The sequence below is a fragment of the Esox lucius genome, chromosome 24 (genome assembly GCF_011004845.1).
Source record: "Esox lucius isolate fEsoLuc1 chromosome 24, fEsoLuc1.pri, whole genome shotgun sequence".
Classification (NCBI taxonomy): Eukaryota; Metazoa; Chordata; class Actinopteri; order Esociformes; family Esocidae; genus Esox; species Esox lucius.
Genome location: NC_047592.1, coordinates 5,657,707 through 5,681,420, shown reverse-complemented (window position 1 = coordinate 5,681,420; position 23,714 = coordinate 5,657,707). Strand labels below are relative to the sequence as shown.

The window sequence follows — 23,714 nt, the reverse complement described above, 5'->3', positions numbered from 1 at the left end:
TCAGGCAATAGAAAACAACCAGATCGAACAAGAAGGGCTCGCTCATCTCCTATTTGATTGGTAGTTCCAGATTTCCTGAGCATCGTATCCCGCCCCTCAGGACCTACACCGGTTGTAGATGCCCACAAAATAACCCAACATAACGTTTTTAGCTAGATCATAAAAGCGTCAGCACAAGGTGCGTCTCTGGCGAAGGAATGGCTGTAACGACAGATCATATTCGTGACAAACTTATCAAGGAGATTGGAGCGGTGCACGTGGTATGTATGGTTATGTTTCCTCATTCCCCAATATTTGCACTTGACTTGCGCATGTATCCTGTGCCCCTTTGTGGTCTTAGTTAACCCAGTCTGTCGTTGCGTTAAAGAAAATTCACCCGTTTCACTTGTATATTTGGGACACCCCTAGAACTGTTTTGGTTCTCATTTTTTCCAGAATATCCTGAAAGGTTTGTGAGATTAATTCTACGAGATGTCGGGAAACGTCCTGACATTTCTTACATAATTAGTCATTCAGACGTTTCTTACCCGGAACGACTTACAGTAGCAATTAGGCTGAACTGTCTTGCTCAGGGACAGAATGAGATGTTTAATTTCACCGGTCCAGTTACTTGTCAGCTGTACTACGCAGTGGAGTTTAAATGTTGTTCGGTTTGTATCAAGGTGCGCCTGGAAATGGCCACAACTTAAATACCACCAGCAGCAGCAACATGTACGAAAAATCCCGGGGCCTTTCAACAAGGCAACGTTTTTCCTTTTCATTCCTACTCGTCACACCACTTGGAAACGTTGTGGTAAACTGAGAGAGGGAACTCCATCTCACACCAACGGATGTTTATTTTAACAATGAAATGCACAATCAGCGCCGACCCTCTTACCTGTGGTAATCCCAGAGCAGTGATTTAACGTGTGCATTGGTTGGGTTGTGTTCTGACATGTAACTGATCCATAGCTGAAACCTATACTGTAGGGCTGGAGCAAAAGCACGCACACCTGTGAGAGCTGGCCACTCCGGAGCTGCAGGGTGACTGACCCAACCAATTACCTTTTCTGCCAATTTTCCTTTGACAGGAGGTTGAAGACACATCCCCTAACAGATGTGCTGCCAGCTTCAAAGTTCTGATCGTGTCGCCTCAGTTTGAGGGGAAACCACTATTGGCGAGACATAGGTAGGCTATGAGAAGGATGCCGCAAGCCTGGGAGATAATGAGCTGGCTTTGAATAGGTAAGAAAGAGAGAGAGCATGGCTGATGTAGTGTTTTCCTATTCTTCTGTTGGCAGGCTGGTGAACACCTGTTTGGCTGAAGAGCTGAAAGAGATCCACGCTTTTGAACAGAAGACGCTGACACCAGAACAGTGGGAGAAACAGAAAGCTCAGTGACGAAGACACACACACACACACACACACACTGTACACCCTGTAATTTGTAAATAAAAAATATAACCCCAATTCTGGCCTCCAAACCTGAAATGTACCTTGTTCAGTTATGCGGGGTGGAATGAAACGTTAAGCTTGATTAAAACGAAACAATCCTGGTCAGACCTCCTTCAAAGTTCAACGCACACACTGACATATGCTGCTAACGTTCTGGTTGTCGTGGTGGCAGGATGGGCCTGACTTTTGCTATGACCTAATTGTCGTCAATGACGTGACAACGCAGAAGAGACCGACGAAACCGTAGCATGAAATGTCAAAGGTTGCAATCGGAGTAGGTGGCAGAGAAGGGTTAGCTAGCAATGCAGTTGACTACCTTGAATACCAGGGTAGAACATATTCACTACATCCTGGCATCACCCCGGTCTTCCATTGCCTCCCGGTCTCCTAACACATTGCCTAAATGTCCTGATTTTAAAGCCCTCCACTACTTGGCCCCACCCTACCTTCCTCATCTCTACCAAGCCACACTGACTACATGCGGACTGCAGCAGGTCACCTTACCATCTCGGCTCCGGCTCTTTCTCCAGGGTTGCACCTGGGATCTGGAACTCCGGATCTCCAGCCATCCATGACTCTGAGTCAGTCAGCATCTTTCAGGGTGGCTTTGAAGTCCATCTCTTCCAAAAGGCCAACACTTAGCCCCGCTCTTTGCCTTTTTCTGTTTAATGTTTCCTCATCTTGTGCTGCTGTGCTAAGTTAGTTTTTTGACTCCTGTTTTTCGTATCATTGCTCTATTGGAAGGTGACTGGGTTCTTGAGAAGCACTGTAAGTCCTGTGTACTGTATTGTTATATTGTCAAGATTTCTGAAAATTGCCAAAAATGTAACTGTACTTTAATGAATTGTAACTAACATTGGAGGCTGTTCAGTTTGGAAAGGATAATAAAAAATTATTTAGAGGTGAGATTAACATGCGTGGGCACCTAGTAATGTGGATGGGCACATTTTCAACATTGATCAATATGACTTATCTGTTGAACGAAGCACTCTGGACTTGGAGATAGATAGTGTTGATGTGCACTATTGTGTACTGAAGATGAACATGAAGGTAGGCATCTTTCTCCCTAAACCACCCAAACTGGATATTTTACAGAAAGGTGGAAAATTATGAAGATCTTACAGCTGTGGTTGGTTATACATTTGTCTTAATATTAAAGCGTCTTTAATACCTTATTTTTGTGCGTGCTAACTTCTTTGCCTGGCTTAATCATTTACATGAACCATTCACGTGGTAGCCTAGAAGATGGACTCACCAGAAACCCCACAGAAAAGTGCTTTAAATCCCTGAAATAAAGTGTGCAGATATCTCACGTCTTTTCGGACTAATAAACACATCAATATATAAGCGTGTGGCTGTTTACGCTAATATGAAGACCATAAACAGTTATGAAGAAACTGGATGATTTACCAAACAAAAAAAAAGAGATGTAACTGTCTAACATGCAAAGACAAAGTTACACTAACATGCATTAATAAATTATCACCGGGTTTTCATTTGTTTTTGAGTGCCAGTCGATTTTGCACACCACATTAACAACCTACGGTGGCGTTCAGAACTGGAAGATGTTTCTTTTACCACTTATTTTCATTGGCTGGCGTTGGCGTTTTAAAACGGGCGGACATTTCGAATGATTAAAAGTGAATTGCACTTCTCTTTCAACTAAACCAGGGTCAATTTCTGCACGTCTGGAGGCACGGTGCGTGAAGTTACGACGGCTGCCTTCGCGTCACGTAGCCTACGGGCAAGAGCGACGTTACTCGTAAATGTCTGAGGAACTAGGACGGTGACAAGCCCTTAGGCCAGGGAGCCACACTGGGGACCCCTGGGAAAGCGGCTGTCCGTCATGCAGGGGCCGGCGTATGGTTAAACATCTGGAGTACGGGCCCGTTTTAGGTGGGGTGGTCAGTCGGTGACTGGGTGTTGCGGTTATTATAGGCCTCTGTGTGCAATGGGTGAAGCATTTGCTTTGAGATTAAATAAACACAGCTTTCATTATGCCGCCCTGCTTTGCATACTGAATCGCCTTCGCAGCGGTGGCCTTTTATGTTGCAGGGGGTCGGAGGGCAAACCTGTCACCAGACGGAGACAAAAACACTGTGGCGTCTCCGAGTGAGGATTACTTCCACCACTTTCCTCCCCTCACGGCCGGGCTCCCATGCGCTAAATTGGAGGAGCAGCGTGGGAGGAGACACGGGCGGCGGGAGTGATGGAGATATGGTGCTCACACTGTGTCCGTTTCACTGATCACCACTCCCGTCCTCGGGGGCGTTTTTACCCCTTACACTTGGAATATGGTGCTCATGATGATCTGAGTAGAAGGGCCGTAGCTCCCTATGAAGTTAAATGATTTCACTGGACTTGAGTATGTCAGGCTTCTCCGGTACCTCATCAGAAACAGTAACGGAAAAGATTAAGAGACCACTGCAACTTTTTCTGTCCTTTCCAAAAAAAGTCAACAAGGAAAGTTTTGAGTGAAAATTAAGAGACCACTGCAAATTGAACACTCCTGTTCCTCACTCAAAACTTTCCTTTTTGAATTTTTTTGGAAAGGAAAGAAAAAGGTGAAATGGTCTCTTAATTAATTTTCCAGAGCTGTAGTTTATTGAGTAAAACATTTCAGTTACTGAACCATTCAGTGGTTCGGTAACTGATTGCATGGACACGTTTGGACCACTGGTTGATCTCCCACATGCTAAGTCACCTGGGTTAATATGAACAGATACTGTTTGGTCCAAAGAACTGGAAAAGTAGGCCTGCTGTTAGGTGGCTTAGGGAGCCATTCGGGAGGCTAGGAGGTGCAGCGCTGACAGTCTAAATAAGTCTGGGATATTACTGGCGTTAGGACTGCCTGAGTCATTTGTTAGGTCTGGCCTACTTACGCACACTCACCCTCCCACATACGCATGGACACACACACAATGCCAATCCAACTATCTACGATTCTTGACTTGACATTGTGTGAGAAGCAGAAGGAGATGGGCAAGGCAGGAGTCTGAACCTCAACAAGGTTTTATCAAGGGGCGACTGGCTTAGCTTGTGCCGGTCTTCTGAAAACACAGCACAGACTATTTTATGGATACACAGATCACGTTATCTGGTCAAATAATTTTATTGAGCTTACAAAGAAAACCTGTGAAACTGACAAAACCGTTGAGCAATATTCAGGCTGGGTGTTTTTGTAAAAGCACTTAGTGACAACTGCTGATGTAAAAAGGGCTTTATAAAATAAATGTGACTGACTGATGGGAAATGTTTAAAGAATAAAACAACATCTCTGAGATACTGAGAATATATAAATATGCTGATCATTTCAGGATTTCAAATGAAATATGTACACATTTGAACATACAGCACGGCTTAATCCTGACTATGGCGATCATGATGAAAACGTTGATTGCCAGCCAAATGACAGTGACATTTGTGGTATAGTTACAAACACACCCGAGTCCTTTGTGTCGTCTGCAACATTGACTGAATCTACAATATAGACTCTTCAACCTCCTCTTCAAAACGAGGACCAGACGAGGTTCCCCCAGTGTTTTTAGGGGACATGTTGGGGGGGGGGGGGCATTAACCCACCCAATTCCTTCTGCTTCACCCATGGCCGTCGTTGGCTGTAATATCCAACATGGCGTGCAGTTCCCCAGCCTCGTATCCCAGAAGGCCTTGCAGGTTGCAGACAAAGCGGTAGACATAGCGTTTGCCGGCGGTCTTTTGGATGATGTTCTTATCATAGTAGTAGCGTAGCCCTCGACTCAGCTTCTCGTAGTTCATCTTGGGCTTGTTCTTTCTACGGCCCCATAGCTGGGCCACCTGGATCACATGGAGGTTCAAACAACCTGTTATAGCCTGGTATAACCAGTTATGCAAACCTATTATAGCCTGGTATTACCAATCTTTTATAACCTGATATAACAAACCTATTATAGCCGGGTACAACCTGTTATAGCAAACATTTCATAGTCTGTTATAACCTATTATAAATATTTTATAATCTATTATAATCATCCTATTATAGCTCATACCTTTCTAACCTGTTATACAGTACATAGTACATAATATTCCCATATTATACAAAGCCATCTGATCCTGTGGACTTAAACATTAAACACAGCAGTTTTGTAAAAGACTGAGACCAAAGACCCATACTCCCCTCGCCCAGTAAAAGGCTGCACCTCTTACCTCATCAGGATCGGTCAGTTTAAACTCCCATCCGTCCCCTGTCCAGCTAATGAATGATTGACAGCTGCGGTCTGTCAGGAGCTCCAGTAGGAACTGCCACAACTGAATGGGACCACTTCCTGTCAAGAGATAAGGGGAGGGGTAACTGTTGCCGGGATACCAAGCTCTTACTGCATTCCACACTGGCGTCTGCATCTTGTTCCCCGGCAAGAATATCAAAGGTAAAACATGTCGGCTGGAGCAGAAATACCTACCAACACAATGTAAATAAACAGGTCAACACACTGTTACCTGTAGATTTTTGTTAAGATCTAGCTTTTCAGGAATTTCATAAATGTATTGGCCAGGAAAATAGGGAACAATAGTGGAGTTGTTTCCCGAAAGGTCAGACTTGAAAGCACTTTGAAGCAGAGCGTGGGCATTTAGGTTTCCATTTCTTTACGTATGTATTTTCTCACATTTCTATGCTTTAATAGAGACAGGGACATCTCTGTGGGACTTGAACCCATGCCACAGTGGTAGCTGCAGCAGAGAAAGCGTGTTTGACCGCTGGATCACCTTAGCCCACAGTACGACCCGTCTTCATGAAGACCATCACTCACCAGTATATCCAGCCAGAATGGAAGCAGGAACCAATGCTCTGCCTATGTCGGTCTTGAGCCCTATAAACTCTTTAAAACTCCCGTGTGGGCGTGGCACATTGAACGGGTTCTCAGAGATGGACTCTCCCGCCCCCTGGTCTAAATCCTGCATTGGTCCGGTCCAGGACAGGGAAGTGGCAACGTCTGTGTCCCCGTAATGCAAGGTCTCCGCTTCGGAGTCATAATCTGAAATGGAGAAAGATTGACACCCTTGGTAGACAGAGTAGTTACATCAAACTTCAACCATTCTTAAATGCTTCTAGTTTGACACCTGTGTTCGAAACATTACTTTGATAAGACCAAGAAAATGTCACAGTTGTGTTTTCTGTAACCAACCAAATATTGAGTAGAAAAATTTGAAATATAAAAATGGGTGAACTAAACCGTAAAGCTCTGATCTAGAAGCACTAACAAATTTGTCAAGTCTTCAAATAAAATTCTGTACACAGACCAATAAATTCTGTACACAGACCAATTCACCAGTCCAGTATTAATCCAAAATTAAAAAGGAAAACCAGAGAAAGTAAATCTCACCGTGTCCTACCTGTACTGTCAAAGTCCCGGAGCAAAGTGACAGAGGACAGCGGATTTCTGTGGGAACATTCTGGTTCCACCTGGTAATAATGATCTTGATGTCTCACAGGGTCAAGGGTCAGAAGCTGTGGGTGTTCCACAGGGGGGTCATGGGAAAACTGGCTATGGTGATTCTGCTTGTCTGTGAGCTGAGTGTACTCCAAGTAATTCTCTAGGGAAAGCCCAATAGATATGTTTAATACACAATAAAAATATACTTTATAAGAGGCAGGTTATATACAGCAGAAAGATGAAAGAATGGTAAGTTATATATTCATGTATAAAATAAGTTGTACCTCTGTTTATTTGCGGCTGGCAGGGAGAATTCAATGTGCAGAGGACCACAAGAGAGCCACGATCATATTCACAATCTGAAAGAAACGCACGTGGACAAACTCCTGTAATCAGAATGTCCGCTAGCAATGTCACCGTTCAACAGAAACCTCAAAGGCCTACGCTGGCACAACACGCAGCCCTTTACCACTGCGCATGGTTTCCAGATGCTCCCAGAGGATCTCTCCTGCTGTGCGATCCAATGTCAGCTCCAGAAAGGCCTCTCTGTCCAGGGCACAGAGGTCACTTCCAGGCAGCCCCCTCAAATCCGGGCCCAGGTGGAGGCCGAATTCGGCCTGGCACCAGTCTAACCAGTGGTTCACCTCCCACTCCGACCACATGTTAGGGTCTAGATGCAAAAGATGAAAAATATTAGAATATTATCATTCCAATATGTACTACTGAAGTCAATATTTACTGCCCACTAGATTTTTTGTTTTATATGGTGTATATCGCCTCAAAACATTTTGGTGGAGACCAACTTTAACTTAAGCCTGTTAAAAACTGTTATGCCTGTTCTTGCTTGAGGAATTTCTCTTGGCCAAGTTTCCTTTTGAAGATTTTTTTAAATAATCACTGTAATGTATTTTTTAACCATAAAGTATGATTCTATAATAAGGCTGCCGTGGACCATCTACTTTCCATACGGTTACCGAAAAGCACAGTGCAGTGCTAAACACAGTGAGCAATCAACAGTAGACTCCGCAAAGCATACACCAAAATTACAAGTTCTAGAACCCGCAAGCAACAAGTTCTAGAACCCGCCAGCAACAAGTTCTAGAACACCAAACCACAAGTTCTAGAGCACCAGAACACAAAACTATGCAGCCATGTGCGCCTGACATGGTACCTCGTTGGAAGTGCAAGCGGTTCCTCTCCTGGGCAAAGCCAGCGAAGGTGGCCCTCAGTGCCTGGCTCAGGACCTCCTTACTGGTGGGGGTGAGCGGAGGCACATCCAGGGGGTCTACCGCAACACCGGAGACAAAGAGACAGACACCGGTGGCAGCATCCAACCACAAACGGATGAAGAGGACAGACCACGAAAAAGTCAGATGAGCACTCGCTAAATGTAGAGAAACTTTAAGAATATATCCACGCGACTGATAAGTGATATATTTGAGGGATCGTGGTGAGAAGAGACTTATAGGGTGAATAGTAAATGGGGCGACATACCGTCAGAACTCCAGTCCATCCTCACGTCTTGGGATCACGGGATCAGGTGGAACAAAATGACCCGTGTGGAGGGAGAAGAGGGGTTTTTATAAAGGCCGACAGGATGAGGGAGGGGACAGGTGACGGATACATGTCAATCACACATGTTGCCACGGTGTTGGAGGGGCGGGGAATGGGACACCGTCAAATAGGAGTGGAACGATCTCAATTGCTAAATAACACCCCAGGTCTCTCAAACAAACGTAGAAATTATTAGGGACTTGTACATGTTTTAATAACTTCCCTTTCCTGGGCCACAAATTGATTGTGACAAATAAATTGTACGTAAAACCATAAATACAAAAATGCTGCCCTCCTTTGCACATCAAAATCTTGACGTGGCCCTCGACCAGAAAATCCTTGATCTACAGAGAAGACACCAGAAAACGTGTATTTTTCTAGTCAAGACAGTGAAACAATACCTTGTAAGTTAAAGTTAACGGCATTTAACTAAGGCCACAGAACAACATACAGTCGAGAGGTTGGGGCAATTAGAACAGTGACATTATCCTCCACAGCAGTGTCTGTTTCCTTCCGTGGGGGCATCTGGCCCGGGGTCAGACATCCACACTCACAGGGGCTCGGTAAGTGCATCGCTGTGCGGGGGGTTGATTCACCTCCATTCACATAAGAGAAACACTGGGATGATGTCAGCTAGTGTAGCGTAAATTGTTAAGATCTAATTTGATTTAGTGTGTGTGTGTGTGTGTGTGTGTGTTCCTCAGCCCAGCAGGACACCCCCCAGGAGGGCCTGCTCTAATGCACTGAGGTGGAGTGGGGGAAAGGCGAGAGATTCATTCACTGCAAATGAGTCACACATTGTGTAAGGCGTTTGTTCAAATGAACAATAAAGGAAACAACACAACAGACGTGGCTGGTGGTAAGGGCTCGCCAAGTTTAATGTCTCAATCTTGCAAACCCGGGACCAGAGCACTCGATAAACAACACCGGCCTGTACCAATGAGTCTGGCAACTGTGGCAAAAACAGATGCGGAGCGTCGCCGTAGCCACATCGCCGTTCCCTGACCAAAACGGCCACGCTAGCTCTGTCCCTGTCTGCCGTGGGAGCGCTGGTGAAACCGTAGCCACACCACCGTTCCCTGACTAAAACGGCCATGCTAGCTCTGTCCCTGTCTGCCGTGGGAGCGCTGGTGAAACCGTAGCCACACCGCCGTTCCCTGACCAAAACGGCCACGCTAGCTCTGTCCCTGTCTGCCGTGGGAGCGCTGGTGAAACCGTAGCCACACCGCCGTTCCCTGACCAAAACGGCCACGCTAGCTCTGTCCCTGTCTGCCGTGGGAGCGCTGGTGAAACCGTAGCCACACCGCCGTTCCCTGACCAAAACGGCCACGCTAGCTCTGTCCCTGTCTGCCGTGGGAGCGCTGGTGAAACCGTAGCCCCCCACAGTTCCGAAATGTCTTCCCACACTGGACGCAAGCGTACGGCTTCTCCCCGGTGTGGATGCGGAAGTGCCTGGTGAGCGCCCCCGAGTGGCGGAAGCGCATGGAGCACACAGAGCAGGTGTACGGTCTCTCCCCCGTGTGGATCCTCAGGTGGGTCTTCAGGTTCTCCAGGCGGTTGAAGTCACGGCCACACTCGCTGCAGTGGTATGGGCTCTGACCCGGGGGGAAGTTCTGCCTCTTGGGGTGCGCCCGGCTGTGGTGCCTCCGGAGCTCGCTGGGCTGGTGGAAGGCCTGGCCGCAGAGCTTACAGACGTGGCCGGGCAGGCCGGCGGCGGGGTCGTGCGCCCGCGGCGTTCTGACCTGGACCCCGTAGATCTGCGGCGGGGCGGAGGGGACGATGGGGGCACCTGCCTCCCCGTGATGGAAGATGCTGTTGGGGAATTGGGAGGAGAAGGCCGGGAGGGCGCTGGCTTTCGGGGAAGTCAACTGTGGTACCTCTGGATGGACCATGGGAGTGTGAGCTGTGGAGATTGAGTAGACATTCAGCACGTATGTCATGTTATATTACACGGGTACAGAGTCATACTACATGTTATATTACACAAGGTATACACACATTCTGCTTGACGGCCAAGGTCTTACTCATTCTAAATAGAATCAATGAGACACACTGACAAATATTTCCTGGCAGTACTGAGGAATCGTAAGCGGAGTGACCCACACTGATCCAGACGCAGTGGTTCTCGACCCTACAGCTTCGGACCCAGGGTACTGCCGTTTTTCATTCTAGCCCTCTAATCAGAGGTTTAGACCTGGGATACCAGGTAATTGCAATTAACTGCTAGGTATAATATTTTCTATTGGAACGTCAGAGATGATCTACCGGATAAAAAAAAAAAAACACCCAAGAAGAAAATAGAAAAACATTGTTACTAAGGGTCCACATATTCAACAGATCTGGGGAGAGGAATGGTCCCTTTCAGTTGAGGGCTCTCTGCCATCATCTGGGACTTACATAGAGTGTGGCTGGTTCCAGGAACTGGAGAGTCTGAGATCTGTAAATCCAAAGGGTCTGGTTTCCACTCCTCTAACATCTTAGACTGAACCAAAGACAAACTGTCTGGACCCAGGTCATCTTCTACCAGCGAGTCGAAACTGCAGCCAGAACCGGATCGAGACCCGCTGTCCATAATTTCCTTCTCCTCCTTCACTCGAACATACTCAATCTCCAGGTTCTGGGCCACTCTGTGAAGTGCTGACGGGTCGTGGACTCCAAATAATGCTTCTTTACTTGTGTGACTGATGCTTTCTTCCCTGGCCTTGACGTCTATACACGAACTCGGGGTACCTTCTGTAAAGAAAATGTAGGTCAGAGGCAATAATGCTTATTTTTCCTACTTCGAAAGGCTAAGACTAACACGGTGTATTGAATTTGGACTGATAAAGAGTTGTATACCTTTAAGCGGGTCGTGGTCAGCGGCGGGGATCGACTCTCCTCTTGAAGCTGGATTTATGTCTTGGGAATAGACCCGACCGTCCTCATTAATTTCACTGAAAGAACCGTTGTGCATCGGTTCATTGCTGACCTCAGCCTCCACAATTGCATAGCCATATTCGTCCACTGAATACGAGCACTTCATCTTTAATTCACTGTCTTTTGACTGCTTATGAGCCTTTATTGCGGCGTTTGGATTGTTGTTTTGAGGAGGACTAGCAGACAATTGTCCCAGCTCACTTACATCTCTCTTTGCCACCCGTTCACGCGCTGCATCCAACTCTTGCTCCGCTGTTTCCAAGCGCTGTTTTAGAGACTTGTTTTCTCGTAGGGTTTCGTGCATCTGGTCGCGGACATCACCAAGCGCCTGCCCCACCAGTTTAGTGACTTCTAGTACGGCGATTTCCACGGCCACTTCAAATGCACCGTGTATTGTCGCCGCTAGCTCGTCCTGAAAAGAGAGAGACACCTCCCCCTCTTCAACGGATTTCGAGGTGCGAGCTTGGACCGACAACAAAGTCTCCTTGCTTGTTTTAGTTTTCAACTGAGGCTTCATGTTTTTACAAAAACCTTGCTCGTCTCAATACCAACAATGAATCTTGCGCTGCGCTTCACTTTAAAGACAACGTGTCCACGGAGGACACTGGAGTTGCTACAATGTTATGGCTACTATCAGTACAAAAATGTAGCTAGCAAGAGACGAGAGAGTAACTCTGCCTCGCGTACCCAGCATCTGGATATCAGTTAGTTATATTTTATAGATGAAAACCCTTTCAAACGTATATTAGCTGATGGTTTAAATTTGCGCTGCGAGATTTCTACGATACTAGTTTTTCTTCTTTCTTCTTCCCTAGCGTAAACGTTAACCACTACTTCCGGTTCACTGAACTCTGGAAGATTACAAAATAAAAGTTTATAATGTCATTGTTAAAAATGACAATAATTAATATTTATTGATGAATGAAGGCAAAGAGATGGATAGAAGCCGTTGTTGTCCAAACTGCCGTTTTTAGTCTGGACAGTGCCATTATGTGCTTTATGGTATTGTAATTTAATCAACTTGGTCTGGGTGTGACATTGAATGGAGGAACGTATAACGCTCCATCCAGAAGACAATCAATTTATTTCACGTTGTCATACTGCTAAATTAAGTATATTTATAAGATTTTATAATATTTTAAGACGTGGCGTTGTTAGTTACCATTGTGGTACTGCATGATGTTAAGATTTTATAAGGCGTTAGAGTTTGGGAAAAACATCAACATTCGGCAATCGTAGTTAATGACGGATGGGGTTCATGTGGATCTTTTTTTTTTTTTGCAGTAGAAGGTTTCAATTACGAGTTTCCAACATGGTGTGAATTAGGAATATAGTTTCCAGTGGGTTTATAAAGGAAACTGAACCATGGTTTTATTTTGTCCCACTTTGGACTAATTTCAATATAAAGAACTATATAATATTAATAAATAAACAAATATAAGTTATTTACACATTTCTTCATTTAGAACGTACCTTTATTTAGAACGTTTTCAAATTTGGATGACCCGGACGTACTCGTGTTTTGTTGCTAAATAAGCTGCTGGAGTGACCTCTGTGCGGTTGTTATACGTGGTCGTGATCTGTTAATATTATCTTTGTACAAGCAACCGATTCTGGAGGCTAGCGCTGTAGCTAACCGTGGAATAACATTAAGTATATATATATAGGTTGCTCGTAGTCGTTACCAGTAACAAAATGCTAAATAAAAAATCGACTAGTAGGGAAAAGAAGAGGAAAAATGCACATTCGGAAGAGCAGCATGTTGACAGAAGACGAAAGTGTACAGAATCAAGCGTGGAGGTGAGAGAGCATTTGTGAAGCACCTATTCATTGACTCGAAAATGATCGTTAACTATAATGCTTTTTACTTGCACAGCGATATGGGATTAGGCGGGCAGTCGACAAAAATCTTCTGCCACTTGAACAGTCTCCTTCCACAGACTGTAACCTGCCCTCTGCTCAACAATGACTAAAGACTGCTCACCACACAAAACAACTTTTCAAACTGTTAAACAGGGCTGTTACTTTACAGTGCAACCTACAAAATGGGAGATTAATTTAGGCTAACATTACTAATATATAGGACACACTAACCTTTTGTATGTAAATGAATGTTAATGTGGAATATGCTGTATAGTAGTAGCAGTAACATCAAGTAAAATCCCTAGGAGTTTAAATCTGCTTAGTTAGCATTCTGACACCTCCTCTCTGTGAAACAGGACTCGAAGTGTGAACATGCAGATCAGGAGTTGGACGAGCCTGGCAGCAACACTGAGGAGGGAGGACTGGACCTTAGTGTGCCCTTTAAACCCATCAGTGCTTATGTGACAGACCGGCGCGAGATGTTGGACCAGTGCTTCCGTGTGCTGGGAGAGAGCAAGCTGCAAACGATGCTGCCCGATGAACTCAAGGTGATTGTGTCAGGACAGTCGGCCAACCAGCACGTGTATTTTTACCTGGGTTAATGCCAGACATGATGCATTGCAGTGGTTGGAACCAAAATTGTTTCCCGTACGTTCCATTTTCTATGGAATTGTTCTGTGTGTATTTTTTATTTTTTCTTCAAATCTTACAGTCAACAAAATAGAGTTTATTTTTTTTAACCCCCAAAATAAGTAACAGTTTATCACACCTTTTTGTTTCTGTTTTCTTTTTAAGTAAATTAAATTCACATCCAATCAATGCAACTGGCTGTAGATTAACATCACCTGTTCCCAATCTTACCAAAGATATGTTTTGTTCCTTGTTGTTATTGTTGCTTGAAATTGGTTTCTGTTCTGTTCCCTGGTCTGGCTCCAAACCCCTGATGTAGGGACTTGTGAACACTGCACCCTCAAAAAAAGAAGAGGCTTACAAATACAGCTTGACATGTGTTTTTGCCCATTTTTAGTTTAGCAGTTCTAGGCTTATATTTTACCTTTGAGTTGGTTAGCAGATGCGGTTAAACAGATCAACTTGCGGTCAGTGCATTCTTACAGACTGTGACCACTCTTGGTTGTTTGGTTTGTCTTGCAGAGCTGTAGCCTGGACGAGATCAAGACGTTGTGTCAGGAGCAACTGGAGCAGCTGTCTCAAAGCCACCTTCTCCAGATCCTTGAGGGTAAGCCCAAGGTTCAGTGTCGTCAGGCTCAGCTTTTCTTCTGACCCGGCCTGTCTGTCTGTCGGCCAGTCCTGGCTTGAATGTGCTGGGTGTTGTATGGAAGACAGGCATTGTAGTCGCGGTGAGACTAACAGCTGTCAGTGTGGTGTGGCATGTTAGTTTCGGATACGCAGTTCTCCCGTTTCTAGGGCCCAGGGAATCTGTTGCGCGAGTACCAGAGAATACAAAGGAAATATACAGGTGCTGGTCATAAAATTAGAATATCATCAAAAAGTTGATTTATTTCAGTAATTCCATTCAAAAAGTGAAACTTGTATATTATATTCATTCATTACACACAGACTGATATATTTCAGATGTTTATTTATTTTAATTGGGATGATTATAACCGACAACTAATGAAAATCCCTAATTCAGTATCTCTGAAAATCTCACAAAAGTGAGTACACCCCTCACATTTTTGTAAATATTTGATTATATCTTTTCATGTGACAACACTGAAGAAATGACACTTTGCTATAATGTAAAGTAGTGAGTGTACATCTTGTATAACAGTGTAAATTTGCTGTCCCCTCAAAATAACACAATACACAGCCATGACGACATCACGGAGCTGGTGGATGTTAGAGACCTGCTCTCCTACACCTTTCGTTTGAGGGTGCACCACAGATGTTCAATAGGGTTTCGGTCTGGAGACATGCTTGGCCAGTCCATCACCTTTATCCTCGGCTTCTTTAGCAAGGCAGTGGTCATCTTGGAGGTGTGTTTGGGGTCGTTATCATGTTGGAATACTGCCCTGTGGCCCAGTCTCCGAAGGGAGGGGATCATGCTCGGCTTCAGTATGTCACAGTACATGTTGGCATTCATGGTTCCCTCAATGAACTGTAGCTCCCCAGTGCCAGAAGCACTCATGCAGCCCCAGACCATGACACTCCCACCACCATGCTTGACTGTAGGCAAGACACTGGTCTTTGTACTCCTCACCTGGTTGCCGCCACACATGCTTGAAACCATCTGAACCAAATAAGTTTATCTTGGTCTCATCAGACCACAGGACATGGTTCCAGTAATCCATGTCCTTAGTCTGCTTGTCTTCAGCAAAATGTTTGCAGGCTTTCTTCTGCATCATCTTTAGAAGAGGCTTCCTTCTGGGACGACAGCCATGCAGACCAATTTGATGCAGTGTGCGGCGTACACTCACCTAAAGTATTATTAGGAACACCTGTTCAATTTCTCATGAATGCAATTATCTAATCAACCAATCACATGGGAGTTGCTTCAATGCATGTAGGGGTGTGGTCCTGGTCAAGACAATCTCCTGAACTCCAAACTGAATGTCAGAATGGGAAAGAAAGGTGATTTAAGCAATTTTGAGCGTGGCATGGTTGTTGGTGCCAGACGGGCCGGTCTGAGTATTTTGCAATCTGCTACTGGGATTTTCACGCACAACCATTTCTAGGATTTACAAAGAATGGTGTGAAAAGGGAAAAACATCCAGTATGCGGCAGTCATGTGGGCTTGTTGATACTAGAGGTCAGAGGAGAATGGGCTGACTGATTGAAGCTGATAGAAGAGCAACTTTGACTGAAATAACCAGTCGTTACAACCGAGGTATGCAGCAAAGCATTTGTGAAGCCACAACACGCACAACTTTGAGGCGGATGGGCTACAACAGCAGATAGGAAAAAGAGGCTACTAGTTCCCAAAGACAACCTCTGGATAGGACGCTGAGCATGTGCACTCAACTTCTTTGGTCGACCATGGCGAGGCTCTGAGTGGTTCTGAGTGGAACCTGTCCTGTTAAACCGCTGTATGGTCTTGGCCACCGTGCTGCAGCTCAGTTTCAGGGTCTTAGCCATCTTATAGCCTAGGCCATCTTTATGTAGAGCAAAAAAAAAAAGATCCCCAGAGAGTTCTTTGCCAGGAGGTGCCATGTTGAACTTTTAGTGACCAGTATGAGGGAGTGTGAGAGCGATGACACCAAATGTAACACGCCTGCTCCCAATTCACACCTGAGACCTTGTAACACTAATGAGTCACATGACACCGGGGAGGGAAAATGGCTTAATTGGGCCCAATTTGGACATTTTCACATAGGGGTTTACTCACTTTTGTAGCCAGCAGTTTAGACATTAATGGCTGTGTGTTGTGTTATTTTGAGGGGACAGCAAATTTACACTGTTATACAAGCTGTACACTCACTACTTTACATTGTAGCAAAGTGTCATTTCTTCAGTGTTGTCACATGAAAAGATCTAATAAAATATTTGCAAAAATTTCAGGGGTGTACTCATTTTTGTGAGATACTGTATATATGTGTATGCCCGCATGCATATAAACACACAAATAAATGAGATATTGTCTGGGGGGCTGGGTCTATGGCGGGGGGGTGCATCTCCTCTACTTTCTAAGGCTACGTCCAAAACGTGAGGAATTTTGTATCAAAATATTACAGTTGTTTTGAAGATTTATTTATTTTTGTTGCAAAATGCTTTGGTGCAATGTGACCCTCACGACTCATTTCACCTTCTTGAGTCTGACCATGTGTTTGTTCGATGTTCTTAAAGGTCGAGAGTTGACGGGGTCATCTGGAGAAGAAGGGAGGAAGAAAACAGGATCCATTGACAGCCAGTGAGTAGAACGCACATCAATGCTAAGGGGTGTTGTACTGCTTGTTCCCCTTTTGTCAAGGTCCTGGTGGCGTCTGTTCAACCAGGGAGGCAAAATGCATTTTCTTTGTTGCGGTCCTCGAACGGCTACCAATTGTAACGTACACCACAGTATTCCCGAACAACTGGGTCTTCTCATTGGCTTTAAATTGCCAACCTGCAGGTGGTAGAATGTTCCATTCTCATGGATCTCTGTTCTATCCTTGCAACTGCTAATAGGCCCATGCAGTGGATTGCATAAGTTTAAGGCGCTTATGGGGTCTTTGTTGGTTTGTTGGATCCTGTTGGTCTGTAGTCTGGAAGGGATCAACTGATTGTGTTAATTTTTTTAAATAATTTTTTTAAAGGCAGGACAATAATGTGGATTCCACATCGTCCCTCAAAGAGAGCCCTGAAGTGGAGGATCTTAAGCAAGGTACTGCTAGCCATAGGGTGTTGGCTGTGGTCTAAAGGACCTAATACAGACGATGTAGATTTAGAGTGTAGTGTTCTTTTCGGTTAGATGATTATCTGTGCATGTGGTTGCTGAGCGGGACTGACCTCTTCCCTTTGACGCTAGCTGACTGCCATGTCACTCTGTCAGCAGAGGGCGGGGTCTCTGAGGAGAGCGACGTCCTCAGCATCAACGCCGACACTTACGACAGCGACATCGAGGGCCACAAAGACGAGCCGCCGGAGAAGGCCGAGGAAGCTGCTCGGGCGGCGGAAGCGACCGCCGCGGCCGGCGTCTTTCCCGCCCGGACCGGAGTCCCCGCCGCCTCGGAACCCGCTGCGGACAAGCCCTCGGAACCCGCTGCGGACAAGCCCTCGGAACCCAAGAAAGAGCTGCAGAAGGACATAGACAGAAGCGTCAGCGAGATCCTGGCATTAGCAACGACGCCAAACCCAGAAGAGGCGGAGACGCGGACGTTTCCACCATTATCCGCGGCTCCAGAGGTGCCCTTGTTGCTGATGAGTGTCCCCGCGCCAAGTGCACCTGTCCCCAGCCCGGCACCAGGCTTAAGTCAGCCTTCGGCTCAGCAGCTGGAGCTTCTGGAGCTTGAAATGAGAGCAAGAGCTATTAAAGCTCTGATGAAAGCAAACGATGTGAAGAAACGGGCCTGAAAAGGAGTAGGCTCTTTAAGACTGGTTATTTAAGATTTCTGAAGGTTTAATTTTCAATCTGGGTATTGTTTAGGAGTCACCTGTTCTTGTTTTAAGGATTACTGAGTAAAGTTAAATTCCCCCCCCCCTCTACGCAGCAAGCTTTGTACTTATTAAGAGAAAAAACACGTTTTGCATTGAATTCTCTATCGGATACCGTGCCTAATGAAGCTCCTCCAGCTGCCAGATCTTGCTGTCTTAATCTAAAATACAAGTTTTTCTAGTTGTCTGGATTTATTACCACAAAAAGAAATGATAGATAACACTGACTGAAAGAAAAGCAATATCCCCTATTTACTCAGTTGTTAAAATACAATTAAACAAGAGTCATAGCTGTGAATGCATTATCTCCGAGGTGTATCTGCATTATCTCCGAGGTGTAAAGACATGCCAGTCAGATGTATTTTGTATTTTTTTTTTCTATTCTTGAGAATGTCCAATTTGACTTTGAAAATGTGGTGCATGTTGCGTTGATCAATAACAGATCCACCATAATCTCGTTTTAGATTTTATAGATAAAGCAGCGAAGTGTGACGCCTAGACAAGGAGTGTGATCTGAGAAACGCCTTGCAGCTACAAAATGGCACCGGGGATTAGAATGGTGATATCCTGTCTCTGCATCACGGACTGTCTAAAAGCTAAGGTTACCGAACGTGACCAAAGAGTGAAGGAAGGAATTTCATATTTTTAGCAATGCGCCAAGGGAAAACTTTTATTATGAAAGGGGAGTATTGTCATAATGCTAAGGCGAACCTTAGAAACCACAATGGCTGTGTTGTTTCCAGTTCTCCAAGCGTTACCGTTGTGTACCATTAGATGGCACTCTAACCCTGTCGTAAACCTTTATTTCTTTGTTAGATATGTTTAGGGCTTGCCTTTTCAAAATAACAATACTGAAGTTACAAAAAAAAAAAAAAAAGATCAGAATCGGTCTTCTGGTGTAAATATGGACATGGTAGCTAAGTTCCTGTGATCTGCACTGATTGGACAACACTTGATCTGCACTGATTGGACAACACTTGATTTGCACTGATTGGATAATGCATGATCTGCGCTGATTGGATGACACTTGATCTGCTCTGATTAGACAATACTTGATAGATTAGAAAGTAGAACATAATTAGTAGGCTGGCTTTCCTCAGGTGTGTGTGTGTGTGCGTGCGTGCGTGCGTGCGTGCGTGCGTGCGTGCGTGCGTGCGCTTACTGAACGAATGGGGACCAAATATCCCAATGAGTATAGTAAAACCAGAAAAAATTGACCTAATTGGGACCTTTTGCCGGTCCCCGTGAGGCAAGTCAATTTCCAGTTTAGGGTCAAACTTACAATTGATTTTATAGTTAGAATTGGGGTTTCTTTAAGGTCCAGGCGTTGTTGGTTAAGGTTTGGCATTACATCTAGGTAAAGTTTAGGCATAAATGTTACTTTATTGAGGTTAAGGTTAGGGTGAGGGTTAAGTTTAGGGCAAGGGAGCATGCAATTTCTATTTTCTGGTCCCCATGAGGATAGCTGTACAAACGTGTGTGTGTGTGTGTGTGTGTAAAAAACACCTTTTTATTCTACATAATTGAGAAATATCCACTCTGATTCACACCCATGTAAGTCTCATCCTTCTTTCCTCTCTAGGCAAAAGCCGGGATTCAAGCGGCCTCTTACCCAATAGCGCCTGCGAAAATTATTTTGTATAGGACGTGGAATTCTTTTGGTGAATTAACTATTGTGAATCACATATGGCGTAGCCTACTACAAGTACGTGCTTCAATGGTGATGGTGAAATACGTACTGTTTAGTATATAGTAAGCTAGTATGCCAATATTGGGATCGATTGGGACATACTACCTCGTCAAAATTGCGTCTCAACATTAGATCATTATATTGCGCATCTACATCACACAAAGTTTGAATATTCTAGACATCATTAAGTATTGTGTTTAACTTAATAACCTATGAACTGTTTTAATAGCTTATAAGCCAGTAAAACTAGTATCTTACTTCTTGGAATAGTCATAAGAATTGAGAAATTGCTAGCGAGACTGAAGATGAACTTTACACCGCCAAAACTATTTCATTTCATGGCGCAACTACGTTCGTTTTTATTTCATTCCTGAATGACTTTGATACAGTAACTACCAACATAGGTGACGATAATAGACTTTGTCAAGTGAATACAAGTGATTCGTGGAAACCTCTTTTACGGCGAAAGGGGACGTGGTCTATGTTACCCCAAAAAGCATGCACGGATGCACCTTTTGAAAATCCACCAGATAAAGTAGACCACCCGGGAACCTTTGGCATACTGTTTTCTGTGTACTGTTGTTTCGGACATACTAATCTTCTCGCATAGCAGCCTGGCATACTATAGTATGCAAATTTGCGATTTAAGATTCAGTCCATGAGACCTGAGGTGGGTGAATACAGTAGGTCTAAATGTTGATTACGTTCACCTTAGCCGTTCTGCCATCGCAGTCCTCTGTACGTATGCCGCCACCACAGAAAAAGGTCAACACTGTTGTTGAACTTAGCCCGCACTTTTATATACAAAGACCAGAAGAGAAAACACTCCATGAACTGTAATTCAGGTAATTGGCCACGGGTTCATGGAGTTACACGAATCAACTAAAGTGCCCGACCATTTGATCCATTAAAACCGCTTTTGAATTCATTTCTAGTGCTTTGTTCTCATCACCGGGGGAAATAGGATAAATAGCTCTCTGCTCGCCTGTGTTTTTTGAGCTGTGTTATAATTCAGTCTGAGACTGCTGTGTTCTGGTAAGCTGGAAGGTTGGGATGAGTACGATTACATGCAGATTCAGGACCAAACTGCCCTCAGGGGAACATGTAATGCTCAATAATGGTTGAAGTGCCTATTTATTTATTTTTGCATACAAAAAGTACCCCCCCCCCCCCCCACGAGATACGGGTGTGCTTTTATCCATGGCAACGTTTATGAGCAGGTGTCTTTTGTAATTCACTACTGATTTTATCTAGGGAGGTGCCCGCTTAAAGCAGCATAGAGACGGGAGGTGTCTATGATTGTGTCATTTCACTGCCTTTGCAAGCGAGTTACTGTCTGGGATGAGCTGATAAACCACATCTGATGATCACAGTGGGTCTAGAAAGAGAGGGTAGGCGTGGTCGTTGTGATAATGACTCCCAACAGGGTGGATTTAGGAGAGGGTAGGTGTGATGGTAATGACTCCCAACAGGGTGGATTTAGGAGTGGGTAGGTGTGATGGTAATGACTCCCAACAGGGTGGATTTAGGAGAGGATAGGGGTGATGGTAATGACTCCCAACAGGGTGGATTTAGGAGTGGGTAGGTGTGATGGTAATGACTCCCAACAGGGTGGATCTAGGAGAGGGTAGGTGTGATGGTAATGACTCCCAACAGGGTGGATCTAGGAGAGGATAGGGGTGATGGTAATGACTCCCAACAGGGTGGATCTAGGAGAGGTTAGGGGTGATGGTAATGACTCCCAACAGGGTGGATCTAGGAGAGGTTAGGGGTGATGGTAATGACTCCCAACAGGGTGGATCTAGGAGAGGGTAGGGGTGATGGTAATGACTCCCAACAGGGTGGATCTAGGAGAGGGTAGGTGTGATGGTAATGACTCCCTACAGGGTGGATCTAGGAGAGGTTAGGGGTGGTCAATATGGTAATGATGAAAAAAGGCTTCTTGTCGGATGTTTTGTAAGCTGAGGTCAACTTTGCAGATGTGCAGATACAATTGTTTCATATCTACATTGCCTTCTCAAGACCTACTCCGTTTATTTGAATAAGGTGATTCTTCAATTTCAGTGCTCAGCTTGTTTTTTTTACACCAAGCAATCATTTTTCCTTCTGTCTTTTCCTCAACACAGCCTCTTCTCTTTCTTTATTTCTTACTTGGAATTAAATTGAACTAACAGCTCATGCTGACAAGCAATAAATAACTTAGCACCTCTGAGTAACTAAATAAATTGATTTCCCAGAGCAATGATTCATCGTGCACATTTCATTTTCGTCAAGTCAGTGTTGCCAATATTTCTGTCAAAGCAAAGGAGACGTTATTACCCAATATCCTTAAGCATTCTTTGGAATTAACTAGCCATTCATTTAATGGAGTTAATTGCTGTGGATATCCTTAATAATCATGATCGCAATTATTATGTATAGTTTTTAAGTTCTGCTCTGAGCGTTCTCATTGACTGTGATCATGAATAAATGTCTTGAAATGGAAAAACAATATAATGGCCAATCCATCTATTTTTAATGTACTGTATACTGTGCTATCCAGAGTTATTGGCACCTTGGTAAAGATGAACCCAAAAAAGCTTTTTCTTTTTTTTTGGGGCGGTTATTAGCTTCATCTCACACTCAAAATATGAGGGAAATCTAACCTTTTGAGGTAAAAAGTAAATTCTTAATATATTACAAAATGTTACAGTTGTTGGCACCCTTTCTTTGTAAAACCTTCCCCGTGCCAAAATTACAGCACTGGGAGAACACAGAGCAAAGGATCTAAGACCATTCATCCATGCGGAATCTCTGATCTTTTAGTGCTCTTGGTCCTCAATTGTGAATCCTCCTCTTCAGCTCACCCCACATGTTGTTAATGGGGTTTAGGTCAGGGGAATGGGATTGCTATTGCAAAAGCTTGATTCTGAGTCACTTTTTGCAAGAAACCGGAGGAATGCTGAGCATCATTGTCCTGAAAGATCCAATGACTACCCAGTCTTTAGTCTCCAGACCGACTTTGGTCAAATATCTCCTTGTACCTAAAGCAGTCCTTGAGGACATATATCCCTATTTGGTTCCTGAAGTTTCTTGGGTTTTTTCTGGCAAGAGGTCAAGGCAGCTTACTGACATGCATGTGGAGTCTAATTGCATGTTTGCAATTCTCATGCCACAGTTGTCTTCCAGCTGTAATTTATTTTGCCCTAATAGTAGGTGCACATTTGTTTTCTAAGCCATTGTCTAATTTATGAGAGTCGGGAAGCTTTGGTCACGATTGTTCTCTCACCTTCGCCGTGTCCACAGATGAATAAGGGAAATGGATTTCCAGTTTTGATTGATTCATCGATGGCTTACTTAAGACTGTTTTGAAACCATTACTTCCTAATTGTGCATTAGCCTGTCAACTAAAACCTCATAGACCTCCTACACTTTCCGGGAAAGTTAGAAAACACACATTGGTTGTCTTCGCAGCAACTCCAACCCAATGGCGGCATTTTCTCTTCTAAATGCTCCTCCCACACGCATCTGACTCTGATCTCTCTGCTGTACCCGGGTTTACGACCGAGCAGAGGGCCTGGCATCCAAACGCTACCCAATGCCTTCGAGCCTCCGTTGGTATTCCGACAAGACGAGTGGGGAGCCAGCGCAGGAAAATCCCGCTGACGAATGTGTAAAGACATCAGACAGTCCCAGGAAACATGACTCGCACAATCAAACAGGATAATAGAATTAAACCCGGGCATAATAAATCGGAGCCCACTCCCTTCCATTAC

At 44.6% G+C, this 23,714-nt stretch overlaps 4 protein-coding genes across 6 annotated transcripts; 2 read left to right on the top strand and 2 right to left on the bottom strand.

Moving 5' to 3' along the window:
- Positions 1 to 10: 10 nt before the first annotated feature.
- zgc:112271 (BolA family transcriptional regulator) lies at positions 11 to 2,609 on the top strand. The gene is made up of 3 exons (XM_010887967.5): positions 11 to 260; positions 1,071 to 1,168; positions 1,281 to 2,609. Exons 1-3 carry the CDS (start codon positions 198 to 200, stop codon positions 1,378 to 1,380), a joined length of 261 nt encoding a protein of 86 aa, XP_010886269.1. The 5' UTR covers positions 11 to 197; the 3' UTR covers positions 1,381 to 2,609.
- A 1,960-nt stretch (positions 2,610 to 4,569) lies between these two features.
- LOC105020729 (transforming protein p54/c-ets-1-like) lies at positions 4,570 to 9,156 on the bottom strand. The gene is made up of 8 exons (XM_010887965.4): positions 8,340 to 9,156; positions 8,017 to 8,130; positions 7,315 to 7,515; positions 7,130 to 7,204; positions 6,805 to 7,005; positions 6,222 to 6,446; positions 5,620 to 5,738; positions 4,570 to 5,250 (listed from the first exon to the last, which is right to left on the bottom strand). Exons 1-8 carry the CDS (start codon positions 8,356 to 8,358, stop codon positions 5,032 to 5,034), a joined length of 1,173 nt encoding a protein of 390 aa, XP_010886267.2. The 5' UTR covers positions 8,359 to 9,156; the 3' UTR covers positions 4,570 to 5,031.
- Positions 9,157 to 9,253: 97 nt separating this feature from the next.
- LOC105020728 (zinc finger protein 16) lies at positions 9,254 to 12,166 on the bottom strand. The gene is made up of 3 exons (XM_010887963.5): positions 11,238 to 12,166; positions 10,797 to 11,132; positions 9,254 to 10,302 (listed from the first exon to the last, which is right to left on the bottom strand). Exons 1-3 carry the CDS (start codon positions 11,830 to 11,832, stop codon positions 9,731 to 9,733), a joined length of 1,503 nt encoding a protein of 500 aa, XP_010886265.1. The 5' UTR covers positions 11,833 to 12,166; the 3' UTR covers positions 9,254 to 9,730.
- A 654-nt stretch (positions 12,167 to 12,820) lies between these two features.
- Positions 12,821 to 18,652, top strand: LOC105020727 (caspase activity and apoptosis inhibitor 1). Of its 3 annotated transcripts, none has more exons than XM_020043261.3 (6): positions 12,821 to 13,115; positions 13,535 to 13,726; positions 14,331 to 14,415; positions 16,983 to 17,046; positions 17,432 to 17,499; positions 17,671 to 18,652. In XM_020043261.3, the coding sequence occupies exons 1-6, from the start codon at positions 13,011 to 13,013 to the stop codon at positions 18,186 to 18,188; spliced, it is 1,032 nt and encodes a 343-aa protein (XP_019898820.2). In that variant the 5' UTR covers positions 12,821 to 13,010; the 3' UTR covers positions 18,189 to 18,652. The 3 variants fall into 3 exon arrangements, with proteins under 3 accessions (XP_019898820.2, XP_010886263.2, XP_012995845.2); XM_010887961.4 differs by having other exon boundaries at positions 17,644 to 18,652; XM_013140391.3 differs by having other exon boundaries at positions 12,823 to 13,115; positions 17,668 to 18,652.
- The last annotated feature ends 5,062 nt before the right edge of the window (positions 18,653 to 23,714 follow it).